Source organism: Mauremys reevesii, linkage group 20, assembly GCF_016161935.1.
Source record: "Mauremys reevesii isolate NIE-2019 linkage group 20, ASM1616193v1, whole genome shotgun sequence".
NCBI lineage: Eukaryota > Metazoa > Chordata > Testudines > Geoemydidae > Mauremys > Mauremys reevesii.
This window is the reverse complement of record NC_052642.1, coordinates 23,559,025-23,576,647: the sequence shown is the minus strand read 5'-3', so window position 1 is coordinate 23,576,647 and position 17,623 is coordinate 23,559,025. Positions and strand designations below refer to the sequence as shown.

The window sequence follows — 17,623 nt, the reverse complement described above, 5'->3', positions numbered from 1 at the left end:
GGCTGGTAATTCAGGGTTGGGAAACCCCTGTGCTGTGAGGGGGCCGGGGGAAGCAGACGGGCACAGGACTAATACGCCCTCTCTACACACCTAGGCATGGTGTCGAGACGGGGAACATGCACACGGCTCACGGTGCAGCAGGGTCCTGGCACGTGGACACCGCAGGGGAACATCGTCCCAAAGTAAAGCTCTCAAGGTCTCCCAGGGATCTGCTCAAGAAGCGTCAAGAGACAAGGCCATCAAAGGAGGTAACTAAATGGTTTGTTTCGGGAACTGCTGTCCGGTAGTTAGAGAAGGTGGCTACAAGTGTGGGCTCACCCTCCTGTTCCCAGCTTGATATGCAACCTTGGGCAACTAAGTGAACCTTCCCAACACTGCACTAGGCTGCAAGATCTGGGAGAGAAGAATGCTTCACAAGTGCCAGTCCACAGTGGGAAGGATCATTGAGGTTAGTGTCAGACTGCAATATATACACATGTGTATTCCCATAAAAACCCGACATGAGAGAGCATGCATGGACATGTCAACCACAGATACGCCCAGACACGGCTACCAAGCACCAGCGCCAGTTACATGGCATGTCACAAAATATTTTAAATGCTTGTTTAAACACCGGCACACTTATCTGGAGCCACTATACCGGTGTTTGCCAAACCACACAAACAACGTACTTCATCCTCTATGGCACAGCTGCTCCAACCATGGGACGCAAGAGCCGTGTCCTCTGTGCACAGCATGAGGCGGGAAAGTCACCCACAGCGCTTCGCCCAAGTATCTTTGCTGGGCGCTGCGAGGAATCTTTCCCCTAGTGCCACAGAGTGTTAACAGCCACTCCCCAGAGGAGCCTCAAGACCCCTAACGCTCCAGAGGATCTCGGGCAGGGCCTCTCTCTGCCCCTACCCCTGCATGCACAGCCTCTCAAGCCCTATTCCCCAGAGCCACTGACATCACTCAGGTGCCATTTTAGTGCCAGACTCTGCAGGGCTCCTGTTCCAAATGCCATCAGCCAGGCACAAGGCTTAGCATGGAGTACCAGGAGTGACCCCCCCCTTCCACACCTGCAGAGCCCTTCTCCTGCCTCCCGTGGGCCCAAAGAGGTACAAGGCTTGGGAGCAGCACCTGTCATGGGCTTTAGCAGGGGCCTGTCTGGGGACGATGACTGGCCAGCAGACCAGGACCCCTGCTTCTGCAGAGCTCGGAGCTCAGCGAGCCACTGCCTTCTGTCTCTCTGCCACAAGAGCTGGAATCTACAATGTAAAGTGGCAGATTCCTGAAATTACAATTTACAACCGAGAATCAGTAGCAACACAGGAATGAGAAAGGATTGTTTTCATTTCTTGCAAAGAGAGTGAAGCCCGCCTGAGCTGGGAAACAGCAAATCTTTCCCTCGGGATCAGCCTCCAGCAATGCCATCCTGAGCCCCACTGTGTCCCCCCATTCTAGGCACAGGTGTGGGGTGGCCTAGTCCTGCTCCTAGTGGGGTCTGCATTATAAAAGCACTCGCACATTGGCACTAGCTGGCCCAGTGAGGCAGTCAGCAGAGGCCAAGGAGACCGAACCCCCAAGTCCCATCACAACATGCTTGAGGCAGTGCGCTGACGGACAGCACAACAGCCTGTTCCTCGGAGAGAAAACGTCAGTCAGCAGGGCTAATAATTCAGTAACTTTCACCAGCTCTAACTGGGGGGGCTTGCAAATCTGTTGCCACAGTTACTACCATCTGAAGAGTTGGCTCCCCCTCGAACCCACACGGTGCAAGGGGAGACCTGGAAGCACTCCCCCCCTCCGCAGAGGCCCTTGCTAGAGAGACCTGCAGCTCCATAGACCCTCTTGGTGCATGGAGGAACAGAAACTGGGACAGAAGAGACTCCCTTCCACAGCCACGACCTGCCCCTCCTCTTGCAGCGGCGACCACCTGGGATATGAGAGCTCCCAGCAAAGCCAGCTGGGCCAGAGAGGGGTGTTTAAGCAGAGACTATTTATGATAGAACCATAAAATGATTCAGCAGGCTCAGGAAACCCCACCTGAATCTATTTTAAGAGACAGTCCTGGCTCAGCAAACCACGTTTCTGTTTCAGCTCCTGCTCCTGCCTGGGAGATGGAGCAGCCACTCCAGCTGCCCCCGCCCGTGGCCGGTCATGCCTATGCTTTTCCGCCACTCTAACAAGTTGCAGAAGTGTCCCGAGCCTCAGACTAACTAGGCCCCCGATTCCACAGCCAGGCACGCTGGTGAGAGGTACAGCTGCCAGCAGCGCCCAGGGCACTCCGCTCACCCATGGGCCTCTCGCAAACACAGAAACCAGGCCACTGAGCTTCAGACCAGGTCTGGTCTCCCGTGCTTGTGTGTCTGGGTGCCGAGCTAGGGAACATGCAGCACAAAGCCACCAGCTCAAGCTGTCCCACAGTCTGTCCACTGGGCAGAGGCACATCGTTGTCCCGCTGGAGCTGTCCTCCTCTGACAACACTAAGTGGCTGAAGGACCAGGGCCCTGGTGAATTCGGAGACCTAGCTGGCCCTGCGTTTTCAGCCTACATTAGTCAGTGCCCACTTCTTCTCGAGAAGGCGCTGTCCTGCGTAGCCCCGGAGCCCTCAGATGGCCCACGCAGCCTGCGGGCTGAGCCAGGAGCTGGCAGTAAATAACCACAGGTGGGGCTGCACCTTGGGGAGGGGCGGCAGAGGATCGATATGGAGCTAGAAAACAGCCATGCAATCCAAGGGTCTCATAACCCCCCCACCCCTAGTCTCCACCCAACCCCAAATGGGCAAAGCAGAGGCTAAGCCCAGGGAAGATGAAGAGCAAATACTGAGATAACCCCGCCCTCCCTGGCCAGGCAGATCTCAAAGTGAAGGGCCAGGCCCCAGCTGCTGAGACCTTAGGGAACAAGGGGTCACTGGAGCCGGAGCAGAGAGACAGCACTGACTCCAGCCAGACAGGGAGCGGCAATGGGACAGGAGCGCTGTACCCCTGGGTCACACACAGCCCACTCTGGGGTGGGCTCACCTCCCCCTTGGAGGGACCAGGGCCCCACGGGGGGAGGAAAGAGGCATGCCGAAGCCCCATGGGGGAAGGGAAGATGGGGGGCTGGGGCCCCACGGGGGAAGGGAAGATGGGGGGCCCGGACCCCATCCAAGGGCAGGCTGGGACCCCACGGGGGGAAGGGAGGGAAGATGGGGGGCCGGGGCCCCTCTCCAAGCGCAGGCTAGGACCCCACAGGGGAAGGGAAGATGGGGGGCCCGGACCCCATCCAAGGGCAGGCTGGGACCCCACGGTGGGAAGGGAAGATGGGGGGCCGGGGCCCCTCTCCAAGCGCAGACTGAGGCCCCACAGGGGAGGGAAGATGGGGGGCCGGGGCCCCACGGGGGAGAGAAGAGGCGGGCCGGGCCCCACGGCAGGACACGGGCCCTCTTTCCCGAGCCGGGCCGGGCCGGGCCGGGCCCGCACTCACCGCCCGTGATTTTCTGCAGCCCCAGCACGTCCTCGGGGCCGACGAGCGGCTTCCGCAGCAGCTGCTCCTCCTCGGGGCCCGCGGCCGCCGCCCCGCCGCCCTTCTTCACCCTCATGGCCGCGGCCCCGCCGCTGCCCCGCCGGCCGGAGCGAGTGTCGGCGCGGAGAGCGGGCTCGCTCATCCCCCGCCGCGGCCTCGCTCGGCGCCTTTGCCGGCAAAGCCCCCGCGCTGCCGCCGGCTGCGGCCCGGCCGCCTGGCTCCGCCCGCCCGCCCGGGGAGGGGCCGCCCAGGGACAGGCCCCAGAGGGCGGGGTCGGGCCTGGGCCCGGGCCCGCTTCCGCCGGCTCCTCCCGCTCGGCGCGGGGAGGGTCCCTGAGCGCCCCTCGGAGCCCCTCAGCCCCCGCGGGGCCGCTCCAGGCCCAGGCCCAGGCCCCCGCTCTCTCACCCCAGCAGCGCTGCACCCTTGGGCCCCCGCAGGTGTAGGGCTGGTTGAACCTCATCCTCCCTCCCGGCCAGGGTCTGACCCTTCCCTTCACCCCACGGCCCTGGCGAGCCCCGGGACCATCCCCCCAGCAGTGGGGTCTGGCCACCGCGGCTGTGAGGTGTGCGCAGACCTGGCTGCCCGTCTGCCATCAAACCCCTGAGAAACCAGCTACTCTACACCCCCGACCACCCCATTAACTGGCACCCAGGGCAAGAAACACACAGCGCTCCCCCCATTAAAGGGCGCCGCCTTCACACAGCCCGGGTGCAAGTCCCCGCTCCTCACTGGTCACGTCCCATCTCTTATAGGGCAGAAACATCACATTTGGCCTCGTGGGAGGCGTTCTTCAAGAGAGCCTGCACATCACTATAGAGCAAAGCGTGGATTATACACGGGGGAGGTTCGATGGGCTTTCTCCAGCTCACAACCAGCCTCCATACAGCACCGAGCCTTCCTAGAGCAAAGCAGCAGCACCTGCCCCTGTAACCTCAAATTTTCAGAGGCCTGTGAATCAGCTGCAGAAACAAGACAAAGGCTACAACTTGCAGTCAGGGCCTGAGATCTCCATCTCCCCCATCTTTGTTTAAGCGTGTGGCGTTCATGGAATTTTTAATACAGAAACATTTCTTGTGCTTCTATTTCTCAAAAATAGCTTTGTTTAGACCTACACACAAGCTGGCCCATCTCCTAATTTGAAATTGGACATAGCATAAACTGAAAGCAGCACTAGGCATTCCCTAGGAATAATTAAGGTGGATACATCATGTCAGGTCCAGACTAGCAGAAGGGGCAAGTTTTAAAGAATAAAATAGAGGTAACTGCATATTAGATATTTCACACTTATTTCAAGGCACACACAGACACACTGGCTCCCTGACCAGTTCAGCTAGCCCCCGCACTGGACCAGGCCTGGGGTTAGATACTGCAGCTGCAGGGAGTGTGAAGGCCACACAGCATCATGCTGCACTTGCTCAGGGTCTGCACTGAAGTGAGGGGTACATTGGGTTGGCTCCTCATTTTCAATGGCTAAATTGTATGAAGCAGCTAGAAGTCCGTTAAAATACTGCCACTGGGTCAGCCCAGGCAAGAGGAGTCAGCTCAGTTCTAGACTAACTCCCAACACTTCAGACTAATGGAAATACATCGAATTGCTGCTGATCCAATTCACCCTACCCTCTCCCAGCCTTCCCCATTATCGAACTAGAGGTGGGGTTGGCTTTTGGCAACATGGCTTCTCAACGTAACAATGTCTGAGCCTGGAACATAGACATATGAGAACTCACTCTGCCTAGGACATTCGGTCCCCATCCAGAGGGAACAGTAAGAGGTGCAGCATGTCAAGGTATGTTAGCAAAACTGGGTGAAGGGACCAGAATGAAACAGCAGGGGGTGGACTGAGGTGGGGGGTAGTGGAGTAATGGGGAGCAGGGGGGGTCAGTAGGAGCTCCTGTCCCTGGCTGAAGCCCCAGTGCCCCTCATTACACCTTACTAGTGTTATACTCAACAGGGGTAGCTTGGGTGTCTACACTGCCCCACATTACAGCAGCCCCGGCAGCGCAGTGACACGGGCAGTGCAGTTGTGCTTTATTGCCAGGGGAGAGCTCTCCTGGTGATTAAAAAATAACCATGGTGAAGGAGCAGCTCCCAGGAATAAAGCACTGTCTATACTGGCGCTTTTCAGCGCTAAAACTTTTGTTGCTGGGGGGGGGTGTTTTTCACACCCCTGAACGACTGAAGTTTTAGCGCTAAAGTGGCAATGTAGACACAGCCTTAGGTAAGTAACAGCCTAGACTGCTCTGATCCAACAGCAATGTTTTGAGACACCTTGCCTGCTGCAGCTGCCATTTTCAGGGTAAACTTGCTGGATAAGGGAAGCAGACCAGGGTGGTTATTACGGTCAGACCGTAGGGGGAGAAGGATCTACTTGCTGACATGTCAAGAGGATTTCATGCTACAAACTAAACCAGACAAGACTCTCTAGTCTAGAGCACTGCTTGCTGCCTTGGAAGAGCCTGCTGCGACTGCCCGTTTAAAGGAAGCTTAGTTAGGGTGGAGAGCCTGCAGCCTGGGGCACAGAGAGAGGAAAGGCAAGGAAGGGGCTTGGGGCAAGGAGAGTGACACGGCTCGGACTATTAGTGCAGAGAGAATATAACAAAGGCAGGCAGCAAGCTAAGGCTCACACGTGAAGCTTGAAAACCTGCCCGAGACCATAGCAAGGAGGCAAAGGGTTATGTTAGAGGTACTGAAGGGGGCTGTTACAGATAAGGGGGCTCCCGGCAGAGGAGGGAGAGCCAGGCAGCAGTGACAGATTTGAGCAGAAGTGGGACGCTGACACAGAATTTTATCAGTGGACAGGGAGGTCATGGTCACACTTGGGAGGAACCAGGCACTCTTGGGGAGCCAAGAAGGAATCTAATGCTGAGCATGTTCCACCCCGGATTGGCTGTGGTGGGGTTTGCCATTGCCTGGTAGAATGTGGAGAACTGCACAGTCAGACCCCTACTGCCCCACAGGGCTCCTAGGCCTACTCAGCATGGTACCTGGTGCTCTGTGGTAGGTCAGGGACTGTCCTTTCACCCGGGTTTTCTTGCCCACAGACCAGGCCCATCCTGTTGCAGGGTCCCTGGAACCACAGGTTGCAGCTCCTGAGGTACAAGCAGTAGTGTAGAAACTCTCAGGCCCTGCTCTCATCTCCAGGGAAGCACTTCCCCACAGCCAGCCCAACGCCCAGCACATGCTTTCCCTCCTGCTCCACTGAGCTGACACAGAACTGGACAGCTTCTAGCAGGGCCTAGCTCCCTGCAGCACCCTCTCCCACAACACAGATCACCAAGCCCCTTCCCATTGGGAAGGACGGACAAACATGCTGGGCAGGAGAGACTGGAGCGAGGCAGCTGGCCAGTGTGAGCAGCTCTCCACACTGATTTCCCAGAACCTAGCCCATCTGACGGGAAACCCTCCCAGGCCGACACACACAGGAGCCATCCCGCAGGACAGCAGCACTGGCTTGGGCCACCCTGAGAAGCTCCTAAGGGGCAGGATCTCCCCCAGGCCAAGCCGGCCAGGGTGGCACAGGCTGCTTGAATTCCCAGGAAAGGCACACTGCCCCTCAGCGGAGTCTGGCTTTTACTTTTATTAAAAAGAAACCTTGTTTGGTTCAGCATTCATCAGTGCATCACTTTCACATCTGGCCCCCCCAGTCCCCTGCAACACAGGGCCCCAGGCTCTCGCCACAGAGACCCACAGGCTGCCAGCCGTGGCAGGAAGCTAAGAAACCAAAGAGCCACTTTCTGTACATCCCTGAAGGATGAGCAGCACTCACCTGCTGCAGACACTGCGAGGAAGCCCTGCCCCAACGCACAGGCAGGCCTGTATATGCCCTCTACGTCGGGGAAGGTGGCAGGGTCACACTTGTGGATCAACAGCTCACAAGGGGAGGGACCCGGGTCCAGTGCATGTAGGGGAGGCCCTGCCAATACCAAGGCTCTCAACAGGAATAAAAGGATGGTGCCCCACAGGTCTCACCCCTGCTAAGCTAGGCAGCCCCAGGGGCACGCCACATAGGGGTTGGGCTGGAAGGCTGCAATTCAGACTGCTGAAGCACTCAGAGGGGACAGAGACTCCAGAGCATCGCCCAGAAGCTACCACCAATCCTTCTGACTCAAAGGAGAGCCCCTTCATCCAGGCACCGTGGGGGGGACTGGAAGCTTGACTCATACCCAGGGAGCCCCAAAACTACCTCCTCGGCTGTCTGGTGGTGGAGCTGGCTGCAGTAACTAGAAAAAGCAGAAGTGGCCCAAGCTCACCCACCTTGGACCCAGCCTGCAGGGGCATTCTGTCAGACGGCCAGTCACATGCAGCTGTAGCCACTCGGCACTCCTTGGGGGAGGTCTGCCCATGCCAGCTGACCGGCTTGTGGGGCTCTTCCTAAGGGGCTGTTTAATTGAGGTGTAGAAATTGGGGCTTGGGCTGGAGCCAGCGCTCTGGTACTGCCCCCACCTTGCAGGGTCGTAGAGCCCACGCTCCAGCCCAAGCCCAAAGAGCCACACCACAATGAAACAGCCTCTTAGCCTGAGGTGGCTGGCATGGGCCAGCCACAGGTGCCTAGCTGCAGCACAGACCTCCCCTTTAGAGTCCCTGCTAACCCCCTAGGTAAAGGCAAAGGCGAACCCAAGAGCTCCATGCTGGGTCTAAGCCTTGGTTTCTGACCCAACACCCTATTTCTGCCAGACTTTCCCCTCTTCCAGGATTCATAAAGAATCATCTGAGTCCAAGCCCTTTAACTGGGCCCTGACTGTTCCGACACAGACAGGCTGTCACAAGCTGGCTCCGAGCTCCCCTGCCCCATGGGGCAGCTCCAGACAGGCTCAGTCAGTTTTTACGGGCTCCTTCTTGCTCTGTTTGGCTTCCCGGAGGATCTTCACCAGGGACAGCAGGATGGGCACCGCCATCGGCAGGAAGAGTGGGATGTAGATGGCAAATTTCTGGTCATCAGGGAAGTAGAGGAGATGCAGCAGCGAAGGGTCAAAGAAGGCCCGCTCCGAGGAAGTGACTGCCTCTTTACTGGCCTGGAATGCTGAGCCCAGATGGCCAGAGGCCAGCTCCAGCATAGCAGTCTGCGCTGATGCTACTGCATGGTATACCTGGATGGGACCACACAAAAAGTCAATGCACAGCAGCTCCCTGTCTGGCCCAGGCAGGTCAAGGGAGTTCCAGGCACACACACTTGAGGCCCCAGGAGTGCCAGAAGTTGAACAGATCCTGGATTGTCAAGTCTGGTTCTGCTCTAAGAAGTGACACTAACCTCTACATATCCCTTCTCAACACCCCACAGCCAGGGGGCTCTGAGTGTCAAGCCACCTACTCCTACACCGTCACCAGACACCCGTTCAACCCCACTGCTTTCTACGCTCTCAGCTACACCTGTGCAGTCCCTTTCTCGGCAGTGGCTTGCACACGGAGTAACTGGGGCAAGATGTGGGACTGCAACAGGAACTTAGCAAACTGCTGCATTGACGCCGCACAGGAAGGAAGGGCTGGAATCCACTCGCTGCCCCAGAGCTGCATTGGCTCCAGGGTTACGACACGCACACCCAGGGAGTGGATCTGGCACTTGTACACTCACTTTGCAGTGCAAACTTTCACTCGACGGCACCAAGGGGTCTCAGCCCAGCAGAGAGGGGGGATGGGAGGATTTAGACAGTCTCTCCCCAGTGAGGCTGAGACGGTTTCTATTAATTATAGGTCCAGGGCATAAGGGGGCAGTGATCCTGCAGAGGCAGAGTTCTCAGCCCAGGAGAGGGCGCCCTTGTGTCCTCTAGCTGACTCAAACAGCCAGGCCTGGTCCAGCCCTCCAGGATAAGGGCAACAATTTTCAGAAAGCTTCCCCATCCCCAAGAGGGGAAATTAATAGATACGTCTGGGCAGACAAGTCTCCGGCAGCAGCAACTTGTGGGGCTCCTATGTGATGCTGGCAGCCCCCAACCTGTCACAGGGACCCTCCCACAACCCACCCACCTCAGAAGCAACATCATCCTTGATGACGATGTTCCCGATCTTGTCTAGCAGTTGGGCCAGGGAGGTGAGGGTGGTGGACACCGTGGCAATATTCTCCACTGTCCGGGTCCACAGCAGCCGGTCCAGCTCCCAGTCCGTCAGCCCATTGTTCCCAGGGCTCTCCAGCAGGAACTCCTCTGGGAGCGGCACCTGGGAGATCCCAAACAACAACCTGGGGGGGAGAAGGGGCAGATCAGGTCTGTGCTGGCAAGGGAGATCACTGGGCAATCTCCCCCGTGCTCACACCCCCTGCAGCAGAGACATGGAGTGGACACGTGGCAGAAATGTTCTCGTCTGCTTTTCCTGCAGCAAGTTCAGCCCTGGCACAGGGAGACAGGAGCCACATGCCACTGCCGACCCCTTAAGCCAGCCAGTGACCTGGGAGAAGTCTGTCCTCACATTGCCAGCGAGTCTGGGAAAAGCACAGAACCAGCCCCAGGCTGCCAGGGCAGGGGGAGCCAGAGAGGCAGCGTCTCTGCCCTGGCACACACCTCCCAGGGCAAGCAGAGTCTACGCTCCGCCCCAGGGGCCACAGCCACACGCTGCTCTGGTGGAACTGATCGCAATGAATGCAGAGAATGGAAGGGCTGGGGCAGGGCAGAGGGGAGGGGAGAGCAGCGTCCTCACCGTAGCTGGGCCAGGAACACCTCCATCACTCGCACCATGTCCACGTCCACCCGGAGCGGGAGAGGGGCCTTGTCAGGAGCTGGGTGGTCGATGTTGTACACCTGCCAAGAGAGTGTGTCCAGGGCAGGCCTGACGCAGGCTATGCCTCACCACACAGAGGCCCCCCGGTCCCTGTTCTCCAGTCAGCCCACAGCTCTGGGCTACCCCGCAGTGCTGAGCACCGCTGCCTTATTCAGGGAACTGTTGGGGCCCTGGCAGGACGCTGTGGGGCTAGAGGAGCTGGAACCAGGAGCTCTCAAGCACAGCACAGGGCTCCAGCTGGTCAGCCCCTGCCAGTCACAGTCCACGGCACGGGGACTGCCTAGGCCCCACAGGGGGAGCACATACAGGGCAGAGCCGTGCCAGGCCCCTTCTCCTTACCATGATCCCACCCCAGCGGGGGCTGTGGAAGGCGTTGGTCCCCACAGCGGCGCCGTCCTTGTCCTGGATGTAGAGAGGGGAATGGACGCGCTCTGGCACATACAGCAGGAAGTTCAACACGGGGTAGAGCGAAGTGGCGCTGGAACCTGCAGCAGCGCACAGTGAGCATCACAGCATTTCCGGGGCAGACACCAGCGAGCGACAGGGACCCTGGGAAGCTGCCTGCAGGAGCTCAGCGTGGGGAATGTAACGGGGGCAGGGCGGGACCTGACCCTCTCCTCCCCTCAGCCAGGCTCAACCTGCTCCTGAGAAGGGGTCAGAGGCCTGGGGGTTACATCGGTGCTTTCAATATCAGCCATTCGTTGAGATCCCAGCCAGGTCAGGAACAGCACAAATTCACCTGGGTCTCAGCCCACGCCTCTCACGGGGATCTGCCCTTCTAACTAGTCAGCAGTGTGGGGGCACAGGGCTGGGAGTGAGGGCTCTGTGGGGCAGAGCCAGTGCTGTGTCTTCCGGCACAGGTCTCTGCCTTCACCCTCAGCAGCACTAACCTCGCAAAGTGGCCACAGCAGGGACGCAAGGTGGCACTTACCCAGCCTGGCTTCCACCGGGTTAATGACGTGGGGGAGACTGAGTGCGCTTAGGATGAAGCTGGAGGAGGCCTTGTCAAAGCGGGGCGAGACCCCCAGGACGGCATAGTACAGGATCTGAGGGAATCACCAAGGAGATGGATGTTGTGGGAAGAGCACCCTGTGGCCAGCCTGGGTGGGGCACCCTCCTACCACCCCTCTCACCTGGGAGTCCACCGAGAAGTTGGCCACCAAGCCCAGCTTGTCGAGGAAGGGCTGCACGTAGCTGTTGACAGCTGCCTCGATGTCCCACTGCACGTCGTGGGACTTGGGGTCTGGGTTCAATAAGCTGAAGGTGATCTCGTACCCTGGGAAGAGCAGAGAGCAGAGCCTGCCACCAACATCCCACTGCAAGGAGCTGTAGCAGCACATGCCAGGCCAGCATCTGCCAACAGCCCCAGATCCCCAAGGCAGGAGTGCATGAGCAACGATCCCAGAGCAGAGCAGATGCCAAGTGGGCCAGAGAGAGACCAGAGCTACGCTCCAAGGAGTAACTGGGGGACCCAGCCTCCCGCTCCTGAGCTCAGGGGCTCCCGGGCAGTGGCATGGGGTTGCTAGGATGCACAGAGGACCCCGGAGTGTTGGTTACTCAAAGGGAGGGGGTGCCTGGGAATCCAAGGATGGGGAGAAGAATGTGGCCCAAGTGGGTTCTGTGCTGCCTCCAGCCCTGCCCAAGGAAGACAGCATGCTGCAGAGACCTATGGGAACAGCTCTCATGGCTGGCACCCTGCGTGTCCTACCCAGGCTGGATTTGAACGGGCGCCTCGTGTCCGTGCCGAGCTGGTCCATGGGGACACGATCAGACAAGGCGGTGGTGATGGAGTCGGTGGTGAAGGACATGGCCTGCACAATCTGCTGCACCCGGGCACTAATGGCAGCCAGGACATCCCCTGGGCCCTGCGTCCCCCTCATCACGGCGCTACGGTGCTTCCCAACGTACACACCAATGCCCTGTGGAGAAGGCAGGGCAGTGAGCCAGGACTCCGGGGAGGGGCAGGGAGCACACACCTCCCCTCTCCTGGGACTCCTCGGAGCGCTCCCAGGGCAGCGTGCTCAGCCCCTGGCAGGGGTGCCCCAGACTGACCCCTTCTTGTGCCTGGATCCAGGATAACAGGGCTGGGAAGCTCCACAGACAGTGGCTTCGGGCAAAGAGGGTCTTGGATTGTGCTGCAGCCACCCCACTGAAGGGCAGGGGAGCTCACCAAATACACAGGAGAGCCATGCCCCTTCCTCCCTATGGGGCGTGCACCGAGCAACATGGGAAGCGTCTCCTTCTGCAGAAGGGTGTCCCTTCCAGCAATGCCCCCTCCCCCTCAGATCGTCCACCTCCCAGGCCCCTGCCAAGGCCCAGCCACATGACTCTGCCCTTTGTGCTATGCCTAGAAGAAAGAGCAACAGGGGAATAGGGCATCTTTCTGGGCAGGTCCCTGTCCAGCACAATCTTTCTGGGGGGCGTCTGCCTGCTCTCTTGCTCCAGGGACACAGCTGTCTCCTGGGAAGCAGCAGGCAGCCCCAGGACACTCTAAGCCACACTCCTGGTCCCAGAGCGAGGAGGTGGGGCACTCCCAGCAGAAGATGCTGTACCTGAGGCAGGAGAGGGGAGGTTTCCGGGATCACGTATACAGTCAGAGCACCCAGCGAGTCCTCCTGCAGCAGGAGCAGCTCAGCGTCTGCCTCTGGGGAAGAGAAGGGAGTTAGTGTTCTTGGGAACCTCACCCCACATGCCAGGCAGCATCCCATGGTGGGATGGAGCAGGCATTACCAGCTGCCCAAAGGAAGTATTCCAGAGAGGGGAATCCCTCATCTCTCTCTTAGCTCATCTCCAGCCGGGATCACCTGGCTCCCTCGCAGCCCCCACTACAACACAAGTCTGTGTCCACAGTCACCACTAGGTCCTTGCCCCACTCCCCAGGCTCCTGAAACTCCCCCCTGCCCTGGAGCAGCCCATCCCTGTGCCCCAAGAGCTGCACGTGATAGTTAGCAGCAGCAATCCCAAACAGCTCCTGGGGTGACGTGCACGCCCTTTGCTCCCCACAACCAGTGGTGTTTCTGGGAGGTACAGCAACAAACTGGCACCCCACCAACATCCCACTGCAAGGAGCTGTAGCAGCACATGCCAGGCCAGCATCTGCCAACGGCCCCAGATCCCCAAGGCAGGAGTGCATGAGCAACAATCCCAGAGCAGAGCAGATGCCAAGTGGGCCAGAGAGAGACCAGAGCTACGCTTCAAGGAGTAACTGGGGGACCCAGCCTCCCGCTCCTGAGCTCAGGGGCTCCCGGGCAGTGGCATGGGGTTGCTAGGATGCACAGAGGACCCCGGAGTGTTGGTTACTCAAAGGGAGGGGGTGCCTGGGAATCCAAGGATGGGGAGAAGAATGTGGCCCAAGTGGGTTCTGTGCTGCCTCCAGCCCTGCCCAAGGAAGACAGCATGCTGCAGAGACCTATGGGAACAGCTCTCATGGCTGGCACCCTGCGTGTCCTACCCAGGCTGGATTTGAACGGGCGCCTCGTGTCCGTGCCGAGCTGGTCCATGGGGACACGATCAGACAAGGCGGTGGTGATGGAGTCGGTGGTGAAGGACATGGTCTGCACAATCTGCTGCACCCGGGCACTAATGGCAGCCAGGACATCCCCTGGGCCCTGCGTCCCCCTCATCACGGCGCTACGGTGCTTCCCAACGTACACACCAATGCCCTGTGGAGAAGGCAGGGCAGTGAGCCAGGACTCCGGGGAGGGGCAGGGAGCACACACCTCCCCTCTCCTGGGACTCCTCGGAGCGCTCCCAGGGCAGCGTGCTCAGCCCCTGGCAGGGGTGCCCCAGACTGACCCCTTCTTGTGCCTGGATCCAGGATAACAGGCCTGGGAAGCTCCACAGACAGTGGCTTCGGGCAAAGAGGGTCTTGGATTGTGCTGCAGCCACCCCACTGAAGGGCAGGGGAGCTCACCAAATACACAGGAGAGCCATGCCCCTTCCTCCCTATGGGGCGTGCACCGAGCAACGTGGGAAGCGTCTCCTTCTGCAGAAGGGTGTCCCTTCCAGCAATGCCCCCTCCCCCTCAGATCGTCCACCTCCCAGGCCCCTGCCAAGGCCCAGCCACATGACTCTGCCCTTTGTGCTATGCCTAGAAGAAAGAGCAACAGGGGAATAGGGCATCTTTCTGGGCAGGTCCCTGTCCAGCACAATCTTTCTGGGGGGCGTCTGCCTGCTCTCTTGCTCCAGGGACACAGCTGTCTCCTGGGAAGCAGCAGGCAGCCCCAGGACACTCTAAGCCACACTCCTGGTCCCAGAGCGAGGAGGTGGGGCACTCCCAGCAGAAGATGCTGTACCTGAGGCAGGAGAGGGGAGGTTTCCGGGATCACGTATACAGTCAGAGCGCCCAGCGAGTCCTCCTGCAGCAGGAGCAGCTCAGCGTCTGCCTCTGGGGAAGAGAAGGGAGTTAGTGTTCTTGGGAACCTCACCCCACATGCCAGGCGGCATCCCATGGTGGGATGGAGCAGGCATTACCAGCTGCCCAAAGGAAGTATTCCAGAGAGGGGAATCCCTCATCTCTCTCCTAGCTCATCTCCAGCCGGGATCACCTGGCTCCCTCGCAGCCCCCACTACAACACAAGTCTGTGTCCACAGTCACCACTAGGTCCTTGCCCCACTCCCCGGGCTCCTGAAACTCCCCCCTGCCCTGGAGCAGCCCATCCCTGTGCCCCAAGAGCTGCACGTGATAGTTAGCAGCAGCAATCCCAAACAGCTCCTGGGGTGACGTGCACGCCCTTTGCTCCCCACAACCAGTGGTGTTTCTGGGAGGTACAGCAACAAACTGGCACCCCACCACCTGCATCCTAGTCAGGCTTAGAGCCCCCAGAGCAGCAGCTGCAGGGCATGGCCAGCTGCACGGCCGTCCCAGGAGAGCCAGGACTCCCTGCTCTTTGCGAGCTCTACCCCAGGGCAGCAGCCTAGCATGTCCTACAGAACCAGTGCGACCCTGTACCTTGCACAGTGGCCATGGCCAAGGCTGCCTGCTCTGTGGTGGTCGCAGTCCGGTAAGTCGTCTCATAGCGGGACGTAACGCTTGTTTTTGCTGCGGGGAAGGGAGAGAGCAGGTGAGGCCAGCTGGCCCTACGTGCTGTGCTCTCCAGCACCAGGGCCCTGCTCTGATAACCCCAATAAAGAACCAGGCCGAAAGGGATACAGCACCTTCTCCAAGCTGTGCACATGCCATAAGCCTCCCCTTAGGCCAGTGCTGGGCCCCAGCTCCCAGAGCTGAGCAAGGCCTCACGGCCCGGCTGGTCCATCCCCATCCCCTAGTCCGTGTTCCCTAGGGTTTGCCCAGTCTGACGGGTCACGTGTCCCTGGGCAGATAACTTCAGCATGACCTACCTCACGGGCAGGGAGCTTCCTTCCCTTCGCTTTACTCCGATTCTCGTTACCAGCCTCCCACCTCATGCTGTGTCCCCAGACACTCGGGAACATTGTGCTCCCAGCTACACTCAGCTCTCGGAGCCATCCCTCCTCAGTGGCTCCCTCCAGCCTCACTCCAACGCTGCAGGCTGGGGGCAGGACGGGGAGCAGTCAGTGGCCCCTGCTCTTCGCCCTTCACACCTGTATCTCACCAGCCAGACCCTCTCTAGCCCAGGGCCTAATCGCACTGGGGTCACAAGAGGCTCCTGCTTGGAGGAGGGCGGCTCCAGCCTTTCACGGCTTGGAACAAGGTAGGGAACTTCCCGTGTCATTAGTGGCCACCCATAACTAATCTGTGAGGGACAGTCCCAGCCCCAGCGTGGGCCTAGCTCCTGCAGCTCTTGGACGGGGGGAGAAATGGGGACACCACTTGCCAGCGCCAGGGGGTCTGGGACTTGGTGGGCGGGGCTGCTGGCCTCCACTGCACTAGCTCAACGCTGTGAGCTCAGCAACAGCCAAGGGGAGGCAGGGACAGTGGGGAGAGTCGCATGAGAGACTAAAGCAAACAAAGGGGTCATGGCAAAAGCACAAGCCCCCCAGCAGTCAGAGGTTCTTACGGTTTAACAGCCTCTCCTCCTCCTGTGTGTCTGCGAAAGGGAGTCTCCTCTGCTGAGCTCCTGGCAGAGCCCCCTTGGCAAAGACCACGGAGACGGGCACAGTCAGCTGGAACTGAGCAAACAGCAGCGTTACCAGGCAGCCTAAGCCACGTCCCCTACCACCATCCCAGCCTCCATCAACCCGCTGCACCTCCTCACAGCCCTTCTGGGAGCCCCAGCACCACCCAGAGCCCGGGGCCCCCTAGAACTTCAGCAGAATCTGAACCCTGGGAAGGGAGACCCAGGAATTGCTGCTGCCACCAGCTGGAAACTCCCATGTCTGCATCAAGAGTCTGTGCCTAAAAGCGCTGACAGATGCGGGACATTCTGCCCTCCCCAAGGGGGAATGGCCACCGTGGGGGCAGCAAACTCCGGCTGGGGCGGGAAGGGCCCCAGGCCCCGAAGGGGGGAGAAGAGGGGGGAGACCGAGGCAGGAGCTGGGCCGGGAAGGACCCCGGCGGGGGGGGGGGGCAGAGCGAAGCCAGCCCTGGCCTGGCTCTTCCCGCAGCACAGGGCATGTTGCGGGGGTGGGGGGTCACTGACCCGCGGGCCAGTCCTGAGACCAGAGGTGGGGCAGGCTGCAGCCAGGCCTGGGTGGGAGCGAGGGGCCCGCGGGGTCCCTACCCGGAGCGAGCCCAGCGCGCTGATCCCCGCGTAGGGCAGCGAGGCCCGGTACGTCTCCGTCGTCTTCCACCAGAGCGGCAGCCCCAGCACCAGCGCGACGGCGGCGAAGGAGAGAGCAGCGCGCTTCCCCCGCGCCTTCTCTGCGGGCGGCAGACACGGGGCCATGGCGGGGGGCCGGCTCCCGCCCGCCCGACTCCCGCCCCAGCGCCCGCCCGGCTCCCGGCCCAGCTCCCGGCTCCTCCATTCCCCGCCCGGCTCCCGCCCCAGCTCCCCCCGCCTCCTCTGCGGGCGGCAGACACGGGGCCATGGCGGGGGGGCCGGTACCCCCCCCCCGGCTCCGCGCGCAGGACGCCTGGGTTCCGCTCCCCGCTGTCACGGGGCCCCATCACCTCCCGCCGCCGGCTCCGTACCTGCCTCGTCAGCCGCCATCCTCTCGTCCGACTGCTCTTCCCGGACCTCCAGGGGCGGGGCCTGCGCGTAGCCGGGGAAACCAGCCGGTAGCCCATTGGCGCAGGCCAAGGGCCGGGAGACGGCGTAGACCGACAACAGCGGTAACCAATCAACGCTGACTAAGAGCGCCGGGGGCGGGGCAGGAAGGCGCCTGTCCGCTACGGGTCCCTCAGAGGGACACGGCAGAAGGGGGGGGCCCTGTCCGGCACAGGGACCCGGCCGAGAGGGGTGTGGGCGGGTCCGGGGCTGGGAACAGAGCACCTCCGCCCCCCCCATCACTGCACACACCCCCACCCTGCCCTCCCCAGCACTGCACACACACACACTGCCCTCCCCCA

At 60.4% G+C, this 17,623-nt stretch overlaps 2 protein-coding genes across 3 annotated transcripts in view; both read right to left on the bottom strand.

Annotated features, from left to right (window-relative positions):
* UNC119 (unc-119 lipid binding chaperone) overlaps nt 1-3,692 on the bottom strand; it is a 33,318-nt gene extending 29,626 nt beyond the window's left edge. The window contains exon 1 of the mRNA XM_039507257.1: nt 3,448-3,692. Coding sequence (XP_039363191.1) covers nt 3,448-3,628 — 181 coding nt within the window. The 5' untranslated portion in view covers nt 3,629-3,692. The remainder of the gene's footprint in view (nt 1-3,447) is intronic.
* Nucleotides 3,693-4,415: 723 nt separating this feature from the next.
* Nucleotides 4,416-17,364, bottom strand: PIGS (phosphatidylinositol glycan anchor biosynthesis class S). 2 transcript variants are annotated; one of them, XM_039507254.1, is made up of 12 exons: nt 17,246-17,364; nt 16,836-16,975; nt 16,173-16,284; nt 15,146-15,235; nt 14,490-14,581; nt 13,646-13,856; nt 11,328-11,470; nt 11,126-11,240; nt 10,534-10,679; nt 10,114-10,214; nt 9,448-9,658; nt 4,416-8,573 (listed from the first exon to the last, which is right to left on the bottom strand). In XM_039507254.1, the coding sequence occupies exons 1-12, from the start codon at nt 17,262-17,264 to the stop codon at nt 8,298-8,300; spliced, it is 1,656 nt and encodes a 551-aa protein (XP_039363188.1). In that variant the 5' UTR covers nt 17,265-17,364; the 3' UTR covers nt 4,416-8,297. The 2 variants fall into 2 exon arrangements, with proteins under 2 accessions (XP_039363188.1, XP_039363189.1); XM_039507255.1 differs by lacking the exon at nt 16,836-16,975 and having other exon boundaries at nt 17,246-17,361.
* Nucleotides 17,365-17,623: the final 259 nt, after the last annotated feature.